At 40.7% G+C, this 16327-nt stretch overlaps 2 protein-coding genes across 5 annotated transcripts in view; one reads left to right on the top strand and one right to left on the bottom strand.

Annotated features, from left to right (window-relative positions):
* aopep (aminopeptidase O (putative)) overlaps positions 1–8660 on the top strand; it is a 91754-nt gene extending 83094 nt beyond the window's left edge. For 3 of the 4 annotated variants that reach the window (XM_085425814.1, XM_085425816.1, XM_085425815.1), the window contains exon 18: positions 7409–8660. The gene's annotated coding sequence lies outside the window, so the exon portion shown is untranslated. The remainder of the gene's footprint in view (positions 1–7408) is intronic. The other variant, XM_085425817.1, reaches the window with a different exon arrangement.
* A 285-nt stretch (positions 8661–8945) lies between these two features.
* Positions 8946–16327, bottom strand: part of fancc (FA complementation group C) — a 33165-nt gene continuing 25783 nt past the window's right edge. The window contains exons 13-15 of the mRNA XM_085425818.1: positions 13595–13769; positions 12539–12751; positions 8946–9996 (exon numbers count right to left, since the gene is read on the bottom strand). Of these exons, the coding sequence (XP_085281944.1) occupies positions 9844–9996; positions 12539–12751; positions 13595–13769 (541 nt within the window). The 3' untranslated portion in view covers positions 8946–9843. The remainder of the gene's footprint in view (positions 9997–12538; positions 12752–13594; positions 13770–16327) is intronic.

Genomic DNA, 16327 nt, shown 5'->3' on the forward strand with positions numbered 1-16327 from the left:
TATCCAACATTGTCTTTATCTTGGACAGCATCCGCCTCTCCGCCACCACAGACTCATAGAAAATCCTCAGCATTTTCTGGCAGATGTTGAAGGACCTCAGTCGCCTCAAAAAATAGAGACGACTCTGGCCCTTCCTGTAAAGTGCTGTGGTGTTTTTAGCCCAGTCCAGTTTATTGTCAATGTGTACTCCAAGGTATTTATAGTCCTCCACAATGTCAACACTGACCCGCTTGGGATTGCACACATTTTCACCATATTTAACCCTCTGTAGGACCTACAGCCATTTTTCATCCACAGCGTTTTTTAATATTAGGCCATTTTCACTGTGTTGAATAGAATATAGCCAAACCTTCCAACCCTTTTTTTTTTCTTTTTTCTTTAGAATTGCCGTCTCCGTTTATTAGATTATCTTAAAGTGGCTAAGCTACAAACCGCCATCCACATGAGGTCCTAGAGCCATAAATCGCCCCATTGAAACCCATTATAAACGCTATTTTTCACTGCAGGATTTTTACCGTTAACATCTGGGTGACGGCTTAGGTTTCGTTTTTGTTTTGGAGAAGAGGCCTTAGAATTTTAATTTTTTTATTTGTCCACCGGGTGGCGCCCTTGCTCCACATTTGACCCCGGGCTGGAAAACAGCGGGCTGCTTAGAGAGACCTGCGGGAAATGAAGCCTCATTTCCGGCGTGCAGCAGCGGCTTTGCCCGCTGATCGGGCGGGACCATTTTCGGCCCCTAGGACCGTGTGAGGGTGCTTTTTTTTTTTTAGTCAACAGGAAATGACGTATTTGTTGTCACGTGGTATCGGGCGTGTGTGCTGGAAAAAGCGGTCCCCGGTGATCGTCCCCGGTAATCGTCGCGACGTACCCCGGCAAGATGCACTTATTTCGGCCTAGAGGAGGAGCATTTGCCGCCTGGAGACCATTTTCTGGTCCTGAAAAAAAAAAAAAAAGGCGATCGAAATGACTGTTGGTGCCAATCTTTAGTCCATCTAAAGGCCTAATTAAAAGTACAATAAAATATAACTTTCAAATGTATTTTATGGAAAATATTTAATTTTTTCTTTTTTTTCGCCAAAAACGGCCGTGCGCTCATGTGACAAAACCGGGATATAGAGGGTTAAAATCCGCGAAATGTAATTAAAACTTGACATGAATATTTCAAGGAGAAGTAGGTCTAAAAGATTGGCTAATTTAAAGTGGAAAAAAATATTAATGTATAATCTTTTTATAGCACTTTTTATGGCGTGGTCGATTTTTGGCTCTAGGACCTCATAAGGGGTACTTTTTTTTTAGACTTACCAAGGGTTAAATAGTTTCATCCACAAAGACCTTACACTGACTGACAGGAAGCAGTAAGAAAACAGATATGCTCTAAAATGTGTGGGATTTTCAAAATAAAAGCCTTCAATTAGCAGTAGCAAGTCCATCCATCCACTTATCAAATTCAGGGTTAAAATAAAATCTTCCAGTTATGTTTTTTATTTATGTATTTATTTTATTTTATTGAGATTTCTAATCCATGTGTTTCAAAATAAAAACCCGAAACTCGAGTGTTCAAGTATGAAGCTGCTGATTTTTGGTGGCTTTTTATTTGTTCAGATTTGACATTTACTTTTAAGGCAAAATACAAACACTGCTAAACCCAGTCACATTTCTTTATGCCCCACCCTTTCATTCACACACATCAGGTAGCTTTGTTGCTACACTAAGTGTAAGGTCAGGGGAAGCGTCAGCAACCTCGGTCAACACAGGATGCATCACGAGGTGCTGCTAAACAGTTGTCCACATCATCCTGAGTGACTTACAGCACTACATCCTATTTTAAGCCATGACCGAGACGGGCTTTTATCTTCACACACGCACACACTCCGAGAAAGCTTTATGCATTTGCACCGGATGTGAAAGGCTTTCTCGACAAGTGCTTGGCATCTGGCTCAGTCCTGATAAATCTGTCTAACACACACGTACAACACGCACACGTCCAGCGCCTATCTGTCTGTACCCACCGATCTGTTTCGTCATCATTCAATCCCTCACGACACTCTGTGGGTTGTTACTACAAGTGAGGAAGAAAAGAAACAATAGAAGAAGAAAACAAGCAGTTAGAGACAAATTTTCTAACTTTTATTGTTCCTTCCCATTGGACTGACCCAAACAAGCCTCCATAAACATCAGCGGATCACGCCGGTCAACTGAGCTAAGGTCCAGATCTCTAACCAATTAAAATGATGGATGAACAGACCTCCCCGCTGCTTTTTCATATCGCACTGTAGGGAGACGGATTTATGTTTTACTGCTCACTTTGTGTTCCAGCGTCGTCCTTTCTTAAGTAGAACAGTTCCTCCCTGTACCCTTTTACGCCCTCGCGCAGACCACAGTACAGTGGGATTAGGCTGAGGCGGGCTGAGAGGGTTTTAACTGAAAACAACATGTCTGTCAAGGCTCACTCCCTGCTCTGTGTTCCTAAACCCAAAAAGCACAACCCTTAAAAAGAGAAGGGTGGTCTCTCCCTGTCTTTTTTTCAAGTTCTTTTCCCCCTCCCTGCTCACTCCCTCATTCTTTTCTTCCCCCTCCGGTACATGCCTCTGGAATCCCTCTTGATCCGCTTAATGAGGGGCATATCGCCGGGTTAGCCGAGCGTGGCGAATGGGAGACGAGGAGAGGGGTGACCAAGGAAATAGTACGAGAGAGAGAGAGCAAGGTTCTACAGGTCTGAAAGAGACAAACAAGCTGAAATCATATATATATATATATATATATATATATATATATATATATATATATATATATATATATATATATATATATATATATATATATATATATATATATTAGTCTGAAGGTAGTTATAGGTTCACATTGGACTGGAGCTGGACTTGAGGATGTAACTAGAGAAAATAAGAGTGGAGCTCTTGTTCTTTCATGTCTGGGCTGTGAGGGTTCCTGGCGTGCTGATTTGTGACTTATGATAAAATCACATTGCCAGGGATTACCACACAGCCTTGACCCAGTCGGCTGCTATGGCAACCACAGCCCCTCCTATACACATACATAAACACACTCGTCCTCCAGAAACTTGTGGGGGGGGAACAAAAAAACAAACAAAAGAAGACTTGATTATCTGAGTGTGTGATTGTGTTTGAGGAGCTGGTGATTTGGAGGAGAAGAAGGGAAAAAAAGGGGGAAAGTGTGATGAAGGAGCTCATCACTGCAGCTGTTTTGTAAGAGCGCGTACACGTCGGACAGGTTTTTGTATCCTCTCTCCAGCCAGACACAGAGCTTAGCTGATTGGTGAACAGTGATTGATTCCCTCTTTGTTCACAGTGGCTAAGTTCTGCACCTGAGGAGAGCATGACCCAGACAGGGAGACAAAGAGGAGACGACAAATGGGTGTGGGAGGAAGAGAGAAGAAAAATGTGCCACAAAGTTTTTACAGTGGCGGTTACGTGCGTGTGTGGACAGTTGGGCCTAATTTTCCTACTTCAATTATCAAATGTGTGTTTATACAACACTCCCTTCCCCTTCTCTGTTTTAAGCCGTTTTCCCGCTCATTGCTTGATTGTTCTGCATCTTTTTGCACCTTTTTAAAATTATTTTAATTTGTTTAAAATCTCATTTCACTTTTCTTTTTCCCCTTATCTCACTGCTTTTGCTCTCAATAGCTCTCCTCTTGCATGTCTGGAAAAACTTTCCACTGAGACGACCTCGCTCAGAAGAATTAAACACGCAAGCACCCCCTTCGCAAATTCAAAACACTGCGCAGGATTACTAATGAGCGCCACGTTTCGCTCTCCTGCTTTGCCTGTTGTTCTTTCTCCTCCTTTCATCTTTCCCTCCCTGCTCCGTACTTCCACCCCTCTGCTTCTATCTCCTTGCGTAGTAGAAGAGATAATCCTGCAGATGATGCCAGTTGCACGCTTTATAGTTCTAGAGAAGGTGAGAGTATCTCAGGAGAGAAAGTGTACTTGAGGTACTAATGAGGTCTGGGAAGACCCAAACTCTGCTTAATGGTGCCGACAGATATTTCATCAGTCCTTAAGCAACGGCTACCATCATCAGGCTCATCACCATCGATGCTGCGTTAACTACACCCTCAGCATATTCGAGTACTATATAATACAAGGCAATAATATGATTGAAATCAAGACTTTGGACTCAAAAAAGTGGCACAGAATTGATGGATGAAATGAACAGATGTAAAATAAACTATTAATAGGCCATTGTGAGACACTGACTTAATACTTCCTGCAGGCTATAGGTGAAAAAAATGAATTTAAGCCTTTCTAATAACCCTCAGAGCCTTTTTTAAAAGTCTCCACTCAAGGTGTGACGATCAGGTGACCATAAAACTTTAGACATTTGATACATTTGAAGACGTGCTTTCACCTGAAGCACGGTTTCATGTTTCAAGTTTTCCCGTGTGAACATACTGCATAGAAACCTGTTTGGAATTAGCGTGTAACATGGGTTTTAGATTTGGCGTCTTGCTTTGTAAACATTTTTTTTGTAAACATTCTGTGAATTGCGTTGCCCAAACTCAAAAGCGGGGCTTGATACCGCTCTCATAACTGCCTGCTTGATAGGAAGCCAGCAGCCAAAGCTGAACTCAGCACAGGCCTGAAAAGGGAGCGTGAGGATAGGCTGCGAAATCCTCTAAAGCTGAGTCATTCATTTTGTTTATTTACTCTGCTATAAACTGACTTTTCGGTTTTACAGGGGATTATATGAGAGAGACGGTTTCTTGGCTAGGTACAGTTGCTTCCTGCAGTCTCCGTCGGCCACTGAGCACCCGCAGTGACACCCTGCTGATATGCCGCCGGCGTCGTTCTCATTCTTTATATTAGGCATAAGTTAACCATGCTGCTGGCTGTGGCTTCATATCGAGTGGCATCAGTGTGAAGTCAAATAACTGTTCATTTAACTTATCAGTCATGTTGGGGTAAAGCTGGGTAACTTCTTTTAAAAAGGTTGACAGGGCCATCATAAAATCCCTTTTTCAAAAATGATCCTTTAAGAAGTTTAAGTGCCTCAGGTTTAACCTAAAATCACGTTGGCAGCCAAAAGTGCTGTCTGGGCATCCCAGGCTGATATGTATTGATTTTTGATCTAATCTCAGCCCGAGGAAGCAGAGATACAGAGACCCATAAAGCAGACCGATTCTCACACATTTCCACGCTGTGGAGAGAAAACAAGACCGAGGCCTCAAAGATGGAAACGCTGATAGTGATTTCAAGGTCTTTCCAATATTTTAGGTCTCCCCTTCTCTGTATTGAGTTCCTCCAGTAGATTTAATGTGGCGATATACACGTCTTATTGTTTTGTCTGAGATGGGAGAAACAAAAAAGCTGTGATCCTGCGAAACCCCCACTGATAACATGAAAAACAGGAATTCTTAGCTGGGTTACACACGCTTTGTTTCAAGCATCATGGGGAGTGCTGAGAGAAGGTTTTCTTTCCAAGTTCCTTAGACTGAGAGAAGGTTCCTGAATTAGTCAAGATAAGCTATACAAAAACAATGCACGCACGGTATGAAGCTTATCATGGACGACTATATTTTCCTTTGCAACTTCTTCCAACGGAATGATCAGTAAAACTCAGTCCTACTTCACATAACACAAAAAATAGTTATTTTGAACGGGTTATACAACAATATGTGAACAAAACGCATCTCAGAAAAATGAATTCCACAAAATGAAGTGCGCCCATCAGCTGTGCAGCTGGGCTATGTGCAGAGAGTGAATCTGACTTTATAGTTTAACTTGCAGTATAACCTCTGATCAGATGTGGGTGTAGTGTGTGCCAGAGTCCACTTTTTATCCAGCTAATTGTAATGCAAATCTATACTATTCTGGACCAACGGCTCCCTGATCAAAACAGTGACAGATGGTTGAAAATGTATTTTAAAACCGGTCAGTCTTTTTGGAATGGAAGCCGTGAGGAGGCATTACAGCGCTCTATATTAACAACGAGAAAATGGCGGCTAAACGAGGATAGATGTGTGAATTAGAAATGAGGGCCATGTGGAGCCTGCCATTTTTAGACCTATATTTAGGGCCTGTTAAAAGAATAATGACCATCAAAGGCCTGTAAAAGAGAGGAATTGCCATCAGAGCCCGTATCCAAAAGGTGATTTATTGCACTCTAATGGGAAGGAAATGGTCCTCTGCACATCAAAGAACAAAGCAACATTGTATAAAGAGACCGAAAATAAACTTATTCGCCCCACAACGCCCACATTTTCTTCTCCTCATGCATGTGAAACTCGACTGATCGGCTGTTGAACATCGAGTGTATTTCAGGGAGTTGAAGCATTGAATTCCATTTCAAAGGATAAGCAGTTTGAACCAAGTACAGATGCTCATCGCAAGCAGGGAGTGGAATGTGGATTTGATGGGTTTAAAATTTCTATTTTTATGATCAGACACTCGAAGTACCCTTGTAGTTTTTTTCTTTGAATGTCAAAAATGTACACTTAATTTGTGCCAGCTCCCACCATCTATCGGTGGCCTCGCTGACACTTGTTAAGTTTCAACCATGCGAGCCGCAACGTTCAACAGCTGGGGAAATCCAACAGTGTCAGCTGTACGGTTTTTCTCGTGGGTTTAGCAAAGTGGGTGGAACGCTGCTCGACATGCTACCTGAGTTGGAATTGCTTTTTGCCTCATTACAAAGGGAAAAAACAATGCTCGTAGCCAGCACTTGATGAGAGATGGAGTGAGAACGAGAGATCTGGGCTTGGATTTCTGTGCCTACTGAGCTGATAATCAGTCCTACAGAATCACTGGCTCAGTTCAGCAGGAACAGGAATCCAGTCCACTCACCACCAGAGCAGAACCAAACGGACGTCACATGAAAGATATGAGTTATGGAACAGTTTTGGGGGTTTAGAAATACGATCGATCCATGGCGGGACGGCAGCTTCCACACAGCAGGGGCGCTGGAGTCAGATTAAATGCATTGTATTTTTTTAAGAGAATACTCTACATCGTTTTATTAACAGGTGAAGAAATATTTGGGAGCAAATGTATTTTTAAAAAAAACATCTGTGTGATAGGCCTGGGACTTCTTGGTAAACCTGGCTGCAGAAAGATATTGGTTAACACTTTAAATGTACTGTTGTCGTTGTTTTTGTTGAATATTTTGGATTTTGAACTTGGTGACATTGAGAGCAAACGGAAAAATGTCTTTTTAGGATATAAAAATGTGTTTTATTTAATCGAAATATTTTCTACTTGTATGTCCTGCATCTTAGCCAATGACACCTGCGTTGGATTCCTTAGACTAGACTAAAACCTGCATTGTGTGTTTGTCTTCACACCACATAGATAACCCGTTAGAGCATTGTAAGCATCTACCAAATGTTCTGTAAGGCTCCTGTGTGAACATATTCTTCATTTTCTTCCAGGTTGCTGACTACAGACAGGAGGGACAGGAGTTTGGCACAGCAGCCGCACGAGAGTCCAGCACTCACCTGCTCGTTTGCCTGGATGCTGCAGAATAGCTCAGCAGTGTGAAAACCAGAGGGTTGTATTCATGCTCTGCAACTAAGACCAACTGGCAAAGTTTGGAGCACAGCAGTTCTGTTCATTCAAGTCTAAGAAATAGCTGGTATGTGCTAGATATGTGCACAATTAGTCAGCCGGAGGCTTGAATGCTGGTATACTTGCTGGTCAGCTGAAGTAATTATTCATATTTTATTAACCCTCTGAGGACTGAGTCATCAAAGGTGTTAATCCCGATCCCCTCATATGAAAAAAGAAACAGATATTTGTGTAAAATAAGACATAATGTGTGATGGGTCTGTATAGAGTCTCTATTGTCTTTATTCCATGATTGCCAAGACAGCCACTTTGTTAGGATCACCCATTCAACTGCTTCTAAAAGCAGATTTCTGATCAGCCAATCATATGACAGCAACTCAATGCATTTATGCATCTTTGGAAGTGGCGTGCTTTTTAGAACTAATTGCAACTTGGATCTCAGAGGGTTAATGTACAATGCCAGTGACTGGAAATTGTTAACCACTAAAATGGAAAGTTCTGCACATTTTAATATATTTGGTTAATGAATAAATTGATTAACAGCTTTAGATGACTCAGTTACACACAAAATATTTGTACGGACAACGTTTAACCTCATCCGTCAAATTTGGCTCAATTTTTGACTGTTTGCTGATTTCCCACCAGTCAGTTAATCCAATTTCATTCTCCTATTTAAATGTAGGAAAAAAAGTGAATTGAAAAGTGAATTGTAACCCATAACTATACAATCTGTTCATTATGAGATGTTGTATTGTTGGTGTGGAAAGAGAAAATAGAAAAGAAATAATGTAATTATGTAAAAAACAAAACAAAACATATTTCAAGGAAAAGTCACTGCATGTTCATCCAAGCTGAGCTGCTGTTAGTGTCTGTTTGTGTAGGTGTGTGTGTAAGTGTGAGTCTGTTTAGTCTAAAGTCACGATTCGGTTCTTTGGAGTTTAGACTGGAAATTCTTTGAGGTGAGTAATGTTTTTCGAGTTTTTTTCCTGTATTGAAACAGGCAACTCTCAGGGCATTTCTACATGTGCTGCTCTGCAGATACTAACGGCAAACCTGTTTGTGTATAATTTATTTTTTTGTATTTGCTGTTTATGTTAAAATAAAATGATGTTTTGTTAAAAATCCGTGTACAGCTTTTGTTTTAGAGACAAAACAGAGAAAAGCTGAAGATTAGTCAGGCACTCGTGGATGTTACACTGATTTTATATGTAAATTACATATCCGAGACACTTATTACAGCCGGGCAGACTCCATACCACCTGGAGGAGAAATGTTGCGGCAGAGCTACAGGAGATGGGCTACACCTGGAGGGAAGCTCAGCGTGGAGGGAACTTGATGTGGTCTTATGTCCCACTATGACATGCAGAGGATAAGAAGGCGAGGAGACTTATAATAAGGTGTTTCATAACAAGTGCATTTAATTGATTAATATGAGGATGTATATCTTTTGTTTCACAAATCCAGAGCATAAAAATAACAAAAAACAGCGCAGCACTAATGTTCTGCTAATACTTAATGGTTCAATGACATTTTTAAGCGCACAAATTCCAGAAATCACTAATTTTTCATTTGAATGATGCATCATACAACAAAAACTATTTCCTGAATAATGAAAGAAGCCAAAAATTAATTATTCTACAAACTATACATGCATAGTTTGCATAAATACATGCACATGTATTTGTTTACATTCTATCCAACTCCAGCAGTCAGCTAGTAGTAACAGTAAGTGTAATCTAAAAGCACCGTTTGCTTCCAGTTTTAAATCAAATGTGACCTAGACCTTGAGCTTTACAAACAATAAAGCTATTTACATACAGTACAAGTACATACAGAAATATCTGCATGAGTGACATTAATCATTTACATTTATCATACACTCAGCACTGTTGGAGCATGTTTTTCAAGCCAGAAACAGTAATTACACGACGATAACTGGCGTTTGGCTTTCCTCCCCACAAACCTACGTCTTACAGTCGGCATGTGTAGCATGAAGGATTTATATTGTGAGGCAATTATGAGAGTGGGAGGACTCTGACACGTCGTACGAGCTGCTGCTGCTATGCAGCGTGATCTGTCACGCAGAGTGTCCTTGTGGGCCTCGGCAGTTGTTTGTTGTGTGCGTATGTCTGTGACCTGGCTCCGTTGTTTTGACACAGTCCTGTCACCGCTCCACGGTATATCAACAAGAGAACATGGCTATTTGTTATTCTGCAAACGAGCTAAAAGCCCAGGGATGAGCTCACAGTTGCGTGGTTTTGTACAATTTGGTATGTAATTGTGCGTGTGTGCCTATTGCTCACTCTGAATGCATTTGCGTTATCGTCTTTTGAAGTTCCTTGATCCTTAGATGAACTGTGTCTCTTGATAAACAGCATCCTTCGTTTAGTCTGAGCTCCAGTGAGCTGAGAACACATGCTGCTTCATCAAGCAGACCAGACTGATCCACCACCTGGACTGACACACACACACACACACACACACACACACACACACACACACACACACACACACACACAAAACAGTTATTGCCGTGACTGGGCCAAAAATCATCACCAGAAAAACCAAATCTCGTCTCATGGGCATAATCATAAAGAAACCTGACTTCACGTTTATAATATGACACCAGATAATTCTTAATATTGGAACGTGTAGAAAAATCTTGTGTTTCCCACATTCACACGTAAGTTAAAGTACATGTTACATCATTAGATTTGATGCATATGAGACACATAAAAATGAAATACTAAAATAACTTTTTAGTTAAGCAAAGAAATGATAACGTACAAGTACTTCAAAATAAAGCCTCACGTCATGCTTGCTTATTTTAATCATGACAACAGCTACAGCAACCACTGCCATTTATACATTTTGACTTTGTTATAAGTTTTATTTTATATACAAGGTATAATATAAAAAATAGAAATACAATCATGTCAGTTTATTTTATCTCCAATTAGCAAACCTAATTTTTAATATTCTTCCTTTACATGGACAGTGTTGCTGCCTAAGATGTTTTGGGGTTTAGATATGAAAATATGGAAAAAGATTATTCAAACTAAACAGCTTTTCACCTCATGGTTTTGAATACATTTCAAATACACACAGAAATGTACATATCACACCAATGATCTACCTGCCCATTACTGTGTATCCACCCTCTTATTGTGGAAAGCAGTAACAGGGTGGACGTTTTATTCTTAAATCAACCATTATTCCTCATGTGATGCACAACAGGCTAGCAAATGAAGACCATAAACATTATTTTTAACATGTTTATGAACCATGTGATCGGAATTACAAAAGAATATCTGTTTACACTGTAAATAAGGGTAACAGGGTGAACAGGTTATGCTTTAACGCATCTGTGAACCATTCTGAAACATGGGGGGGAAACGGTTGATGAAAGATTGATGTTTACTCTGGCTTTTATAGAGGATTTCCCTCCAAAACACTAATACAACTTACTGTAAGTCATGTAACTAGCAGACCAATAGAGGGGAGCTATCCAAAAAGACTGGTAAGAGTAACAGGACGGACGGACAAATGTGGGACAATTTATTTTATTTCAGACTTTAAACGTTAAAAAAAAAAAAAAAAAAAAAAAAAAAAAAAAAATATATATATATATATATATATATATATATATATATATATATATATATATATATAAATAAATGTATTAATAGGGGGAAAAACATCTAATGTAGAATATTACTATTAAGGCTGTACAACAGTAATGAACAAGTTTGTGTTTTTTAATGACTTATATTAGCAAATGAACTTGAACTTGAATGAACGGGGGTGTTTTAGGGTATTTGTGCTTAAAAAAAGAAAATAATTTTAAAAATAAATATTTTCTAAACATATAACTGTTTTCTAATAGTTAATAGTGTAAGGCAAGCTTTTGAAATAAGTATTTGCCAATTTTTATACAAAACGCACTCAGATCTGTGATCGGGATTGAAAGGCATTAAATACTAGGAATGATTCACATTCCCAAAGTGTTGGTATTGCTATTGGGAATTACATGTCACATTTCTCCAAACTTTACACTTTTAAAGCATAATAAAGATGACAGACTTCATATATGTTTTAGAGGCTTTAAAGACCTGCCACAGGATTGACTTTGTCAAAAAGAGAATCGAGAAATATTCTCAGATGGCTGCATCTGATCCATGTTTCAACCTGTCCAAATGTCCAAGAATAGATTAGAATAGAAAAGCACTTTACTGTCACTGTACATGTACAATGAAATTGTAGAAAAAAAGACCGGTGCAGGACACTGAACCCTCCAACCCAGTAGGTTATGCAAAGTGCTGGTGTACCTACTTTTTGTGTGTGTCTGTGTGAGTGAATGAGTTAAAGAAAGTCACATTTAAAAAACAGCTGTCAACATAAAATAGTTTCTATGGACCACCACCTTCTTTCAGACCAATCATTTGCACTCGTACTTATGTATCTGAGATGATCCAGTGTGTCAAAATGTTCACCCTTCAGCTTGAATGGGTGGTGGGCTAAGACTGTGCTGGTGTAGCCAGTAATTCCTGGACCCTTCCACCTATCCCTGAGACCTAATTATCATTACTGCAATGACCTTGGACATGGACGTTGGGCCAGTTTGACACAGGAGCTTGCACGAGTTTGACTGGTCAACCTTCTGAAAACTAGCAGAGGGTGTGGAAGTAGTCTATAGGTGTCCCAAGGACACAACCTTGAGGGGAAAACTAGCCAGGTTTTAATTATGTATGTTTCCTGATTTAAATGGATTTCATTTGCAGAACATTCAGATCAAACCTTGCATACAGCATGAAAGGAGGGCCGAAATGATTAACATCTTTCTCTATAAAATGGACCCTTTGAAGCATTTCTTTGTCAGTAGCTTGTATCTAAGGTCCAGCATTTCAAGCATTATGCATACTGAGCTTTGCATTTAATAAGAACTGGATGGAACAATAATCTGAAAATGACAGAAGAGAAACAGTTTTCCTCACCGCCTGTAAAACCTCTGCCGAGCCACTTGGTGGTAGCTGGCAGAAAACGGCAACATTAACCAAAAGGCTGACAGTCAATGATGGAGCAAATGATTGCTGCTCAGGTTGTGGTGAAACCAGCGTGCCCAGTGACTGCAGGCGGTCGCTGGGAAGAGGATGAGCTGCGCCTGAGAAAAGAGTGCGTATGTGGTTCCAAGCTTCTTTGGCCCGTGCCTGGTGGGAAAGATGTTTAAAAAGAAAGGAAAGAAAGAAAGAAAGAAAGAAAGAAAGAAAGAAAGAAAGAAAGAAAGAAAGAAAGAAAGAAAGAAAGAAAGAAAGAAAGAAAGAAAGAAAGAAAGAAAGAAAGAAAGAAAGAAAGAAAGAGAGCATGCTCAATTTCAACCAAGTCAGATTTAACGGGTCTTCTGGTGTCTTTCATGTAAAAAAATAAATGACAAACAGACTGCTAATTCAAAAATGAGACAACAAGAACGCCTAGCAGAGAAGAACGTACAACTGTAGTAGAGGAGATGGTGGAGTCTCCAAGGGTTATGATGGGAGGCGGACAAGCAAGAGACAGAGAGGTAAAACTCAGGCAAAGCTGGCCCAGACACTCACTGAGAAATCAATACTACATCACCCTTTCCACCCAGCCCTCTCATCTATATCTCTCTCCCTCTCTTCACCACTGTCTCACTCCCTCCCTCTCAGTTAGGGGTCATCCATAATTAATTCATTAATGTGTTATTCCGTTTTTTGCCCCTCTGTATTGTTTCTTTTGCTTTCAACAACAACAGACCTGCAAATAACAGACTATCCCCGATGTTATGTTGCCGAGTTATGCTGAAGCACTTAGCTGCCGCAGTGTTGGTAAAAGAAGAGAAATAGTTGGAACAAACTGGTTTTCAAACAAAGTCTATTTAAGAAGATCCCCGGTTGCCTTCTTAGTTTATAATGACGGGGCAGAAATATCTGCATCGATCAGTTCAACACTTACTAAGCAATTATTTAAGTGGAAAATTTTGGATTTCATATAACTAGATTAAAATGATTTATGCAAAAAACAAACAAACTCACCAGCTGTGAAGCTCTGTGGTGCCACCTCTTGGTGGGGTAGTGGTAGAATATCAACAGCCACAGAAAGGGATCACCATCTTCAGTCCCAGATGTGACCAGCAGCTGGACAGCCACCTGTACCCAGTGGGCACACTGAACCAGCAGGAACCAGGCCTCAAACACGTTGTGGTGCCCCCTGCAGGACATTAGGAGAAGCAGCATTTAACAGCAGAAGTAGAACCCTTCATGAACAGTGGGTATCATTGGGAAGTGATTTGTTACCGAAAAGACACTGTACCACATGAGAGAACATATATTATATGAACACATACCTCACAGGGTACAATTTCTTTTTAAAAAAATGAATAATTCAATAGCAAACACCATCAGTTATATTAAACCAACAGTTTGTAGGATTTAGGGGGAATTGTAGCTTAGAAGAAGTATAGGATTCACGATTATGTTTAAATTAGTGTATAATCACCTGTAAGTAGAAGTTTTTTTGGGGCAACAGTGGCTCAGGGGGTTGGGAATCGCATCTGTAACCGGAAGGTCGCCGGTTCGATCCCTGGGCTCTCTGTCCTGGTCGTTGTGTCCCTGGGCAAGACACTTTACCCTACCGCCTACTGGTGTTGGCCAGAGGGGCCGATGGCGCGATATGGCAGCCTTGCTTCTGTCAGTCTGCCCCAGGGCAGCTGTGGCTACAACTGTAGCTTGCCTCCACCAGTGTATGAATGTGAGAGTGAATGAATAGTGGTATTGTAAAGTGCTTTGGGTGCCTTGAAAAGTGCTATATAAATCCAATCCATTATTATTATTATTATTTTTATTTTTTTTGTAAGCTAAAAAAAAAACTCTTCCATCAAGTAGACCATGTTGTGCCAGCAATATGTCTACAGGAGCCCAAAGTGGACAGAGCACCAACTGGATATATATATATAGAGAGCTTTCCTGTGTGGCTTAGCTTCACTCTTGGAAAGGGAGGAGTGACGGAAGAGTATTTAGTTGCTTGCAATCTGCAACCAAACTGCAAGATGCCAATAAATCCTACATGCTGGTCATTTATGCTTAAAAATTCATGACTGATTATGTCAACTATGTCAACATCTGTGGTCATGAAATCCTTCGAACGACTGGTGTTAGCCCACCTGAAAGACATTACAGGCCACCAGCTGGACCCTCTGCAGTTTGCCTACCGGGCAAACAGGTCGGTGGATGATGCAGTGAACATGGAGCTGCATTACATCCTGCAACACCTTGACCGCCCGGGAACTTATGCCAGGGTCCTGTTTGTGGACTTTAGTTCGGCTTTTAACACCATTGTGCCTGAACTTCTTTCCTCCAAACTCTCCCAGCTCAGCGTGTCACCAGCTACCTGTCAGTGGATCACCAGCTTCCTGACAGACAGAAAGCAACAAGTTTGGCTGGGGGAGATCACCTCTGAAACCCGGTCCCTCAGTATTGGTGCCCCTCAAGGATGTGTCCTCTCACCACTACTGTTCTCCCCCTACACTAACAACTGCACCTCCAAGAACTCAGCTGTCAAACTCCTAAAGTTTGCAGATGACACCACTGTCATTGGCCTCATTCAAGATGGTGATGAGTCTGCATACCGGCAAGAAGTTGAGCGGCTGGTACTCTGGTGCAGTCAGCACAATCTGGAGCTGAACACTCTTAAGACTGTAGAGATGACAGTGGACTTCAGGAGACATCCCTCAACTCTGCTCCCCCTCACCATATCAGACAGCCCTGTGTCAACTGTGAAGACCTTCAAGTTCCTGGGTACAACCATCTCCCAGGACCTGAAGTGGGAGACCAACATCAACTCCATCCTCAAAAAGACCTGGTTCAGGTCTGGTTCAGTTTGTTAATAGCTTGGCACTTAATCTACAACTTAGTCTCAGTTTTTCCGAGGTATTTGTGTGAATATGTACAACTTTCCCCTCTACAAAGCCTTCCCCAAAGTCCTGGTGGAAAATACAACTGCTGACTGTCAGCCTAACAATTTATACCCAGGCTGCTTTCCAAACATTGAAAAAAAGTGGCCATAAAGAAGAGAAGATGGTTTGTTTGTTGTTGTTGTTTTAAATACATGCTGTCAAACTGAGATGGCAACTGAGCAAAATTATACTAAAACAATCTGGTGTTCAGTGTAGAGCAGAAAAAAAACTCTGATAGCAGGCTGTCAACTGACTCATTAGGACTTTATGAATGAACCACAACTGAGTCCCTGCCATGGAAATTAGCACACCCCCATTGACAGGATCAATGGAAGATCAAAGCGACTTAAATGCAGATGATGCAGATCTAAGTCATTGTCTGATCTATTGATGAGCATCATAAACAACACCTCAAACTACTACATTTGTACAAAACTAGAAAACCTTCATTCAGCCATCACGATTCGTGATGGGCTCTGCGTAATTAGCAACAAGGTCTGATGTCCTTTGATGTCCAAACCAATCAGCTGATGGTTATGATCTTGAAAGGTATCAATATTCTCTGTATTTTCTCATCATTCGTAGACAAGTTCATATTGTAGGCAAGCTGCTTCTCGTTAGATTAATGTTTTATAAAAAATGAGAACCGTAAATCTAAAAGTAAAAAGAGAAAGAAGAAATATTGGCAAAGAAATTGAGATTTGGGCAGACAAAGTGGTACAACAGAGCGAACAGAGCTTCACAGCTGCAACAGCAAGAATGACTTCAAGTCAGAAGAGCGATAAGGATCTCGTTCTCAGATTTCCCTAATACC

Source organism: Rhamphochromis longiceps, linkage group LG12 (genome assembly GCF_057381845.1).
Source record: "Rhamphochromis longiceps isolate RC_006_pf linkage group LG12, R_longiceps_female_GT1.1, whole genome shotgun sequence".
NCBI lineage: Eukaryota > Metazoa > Chordata > Actinopteri > Cichliformes > Cichlidae > Rhamphochromis > Rhamphochromis longiceps.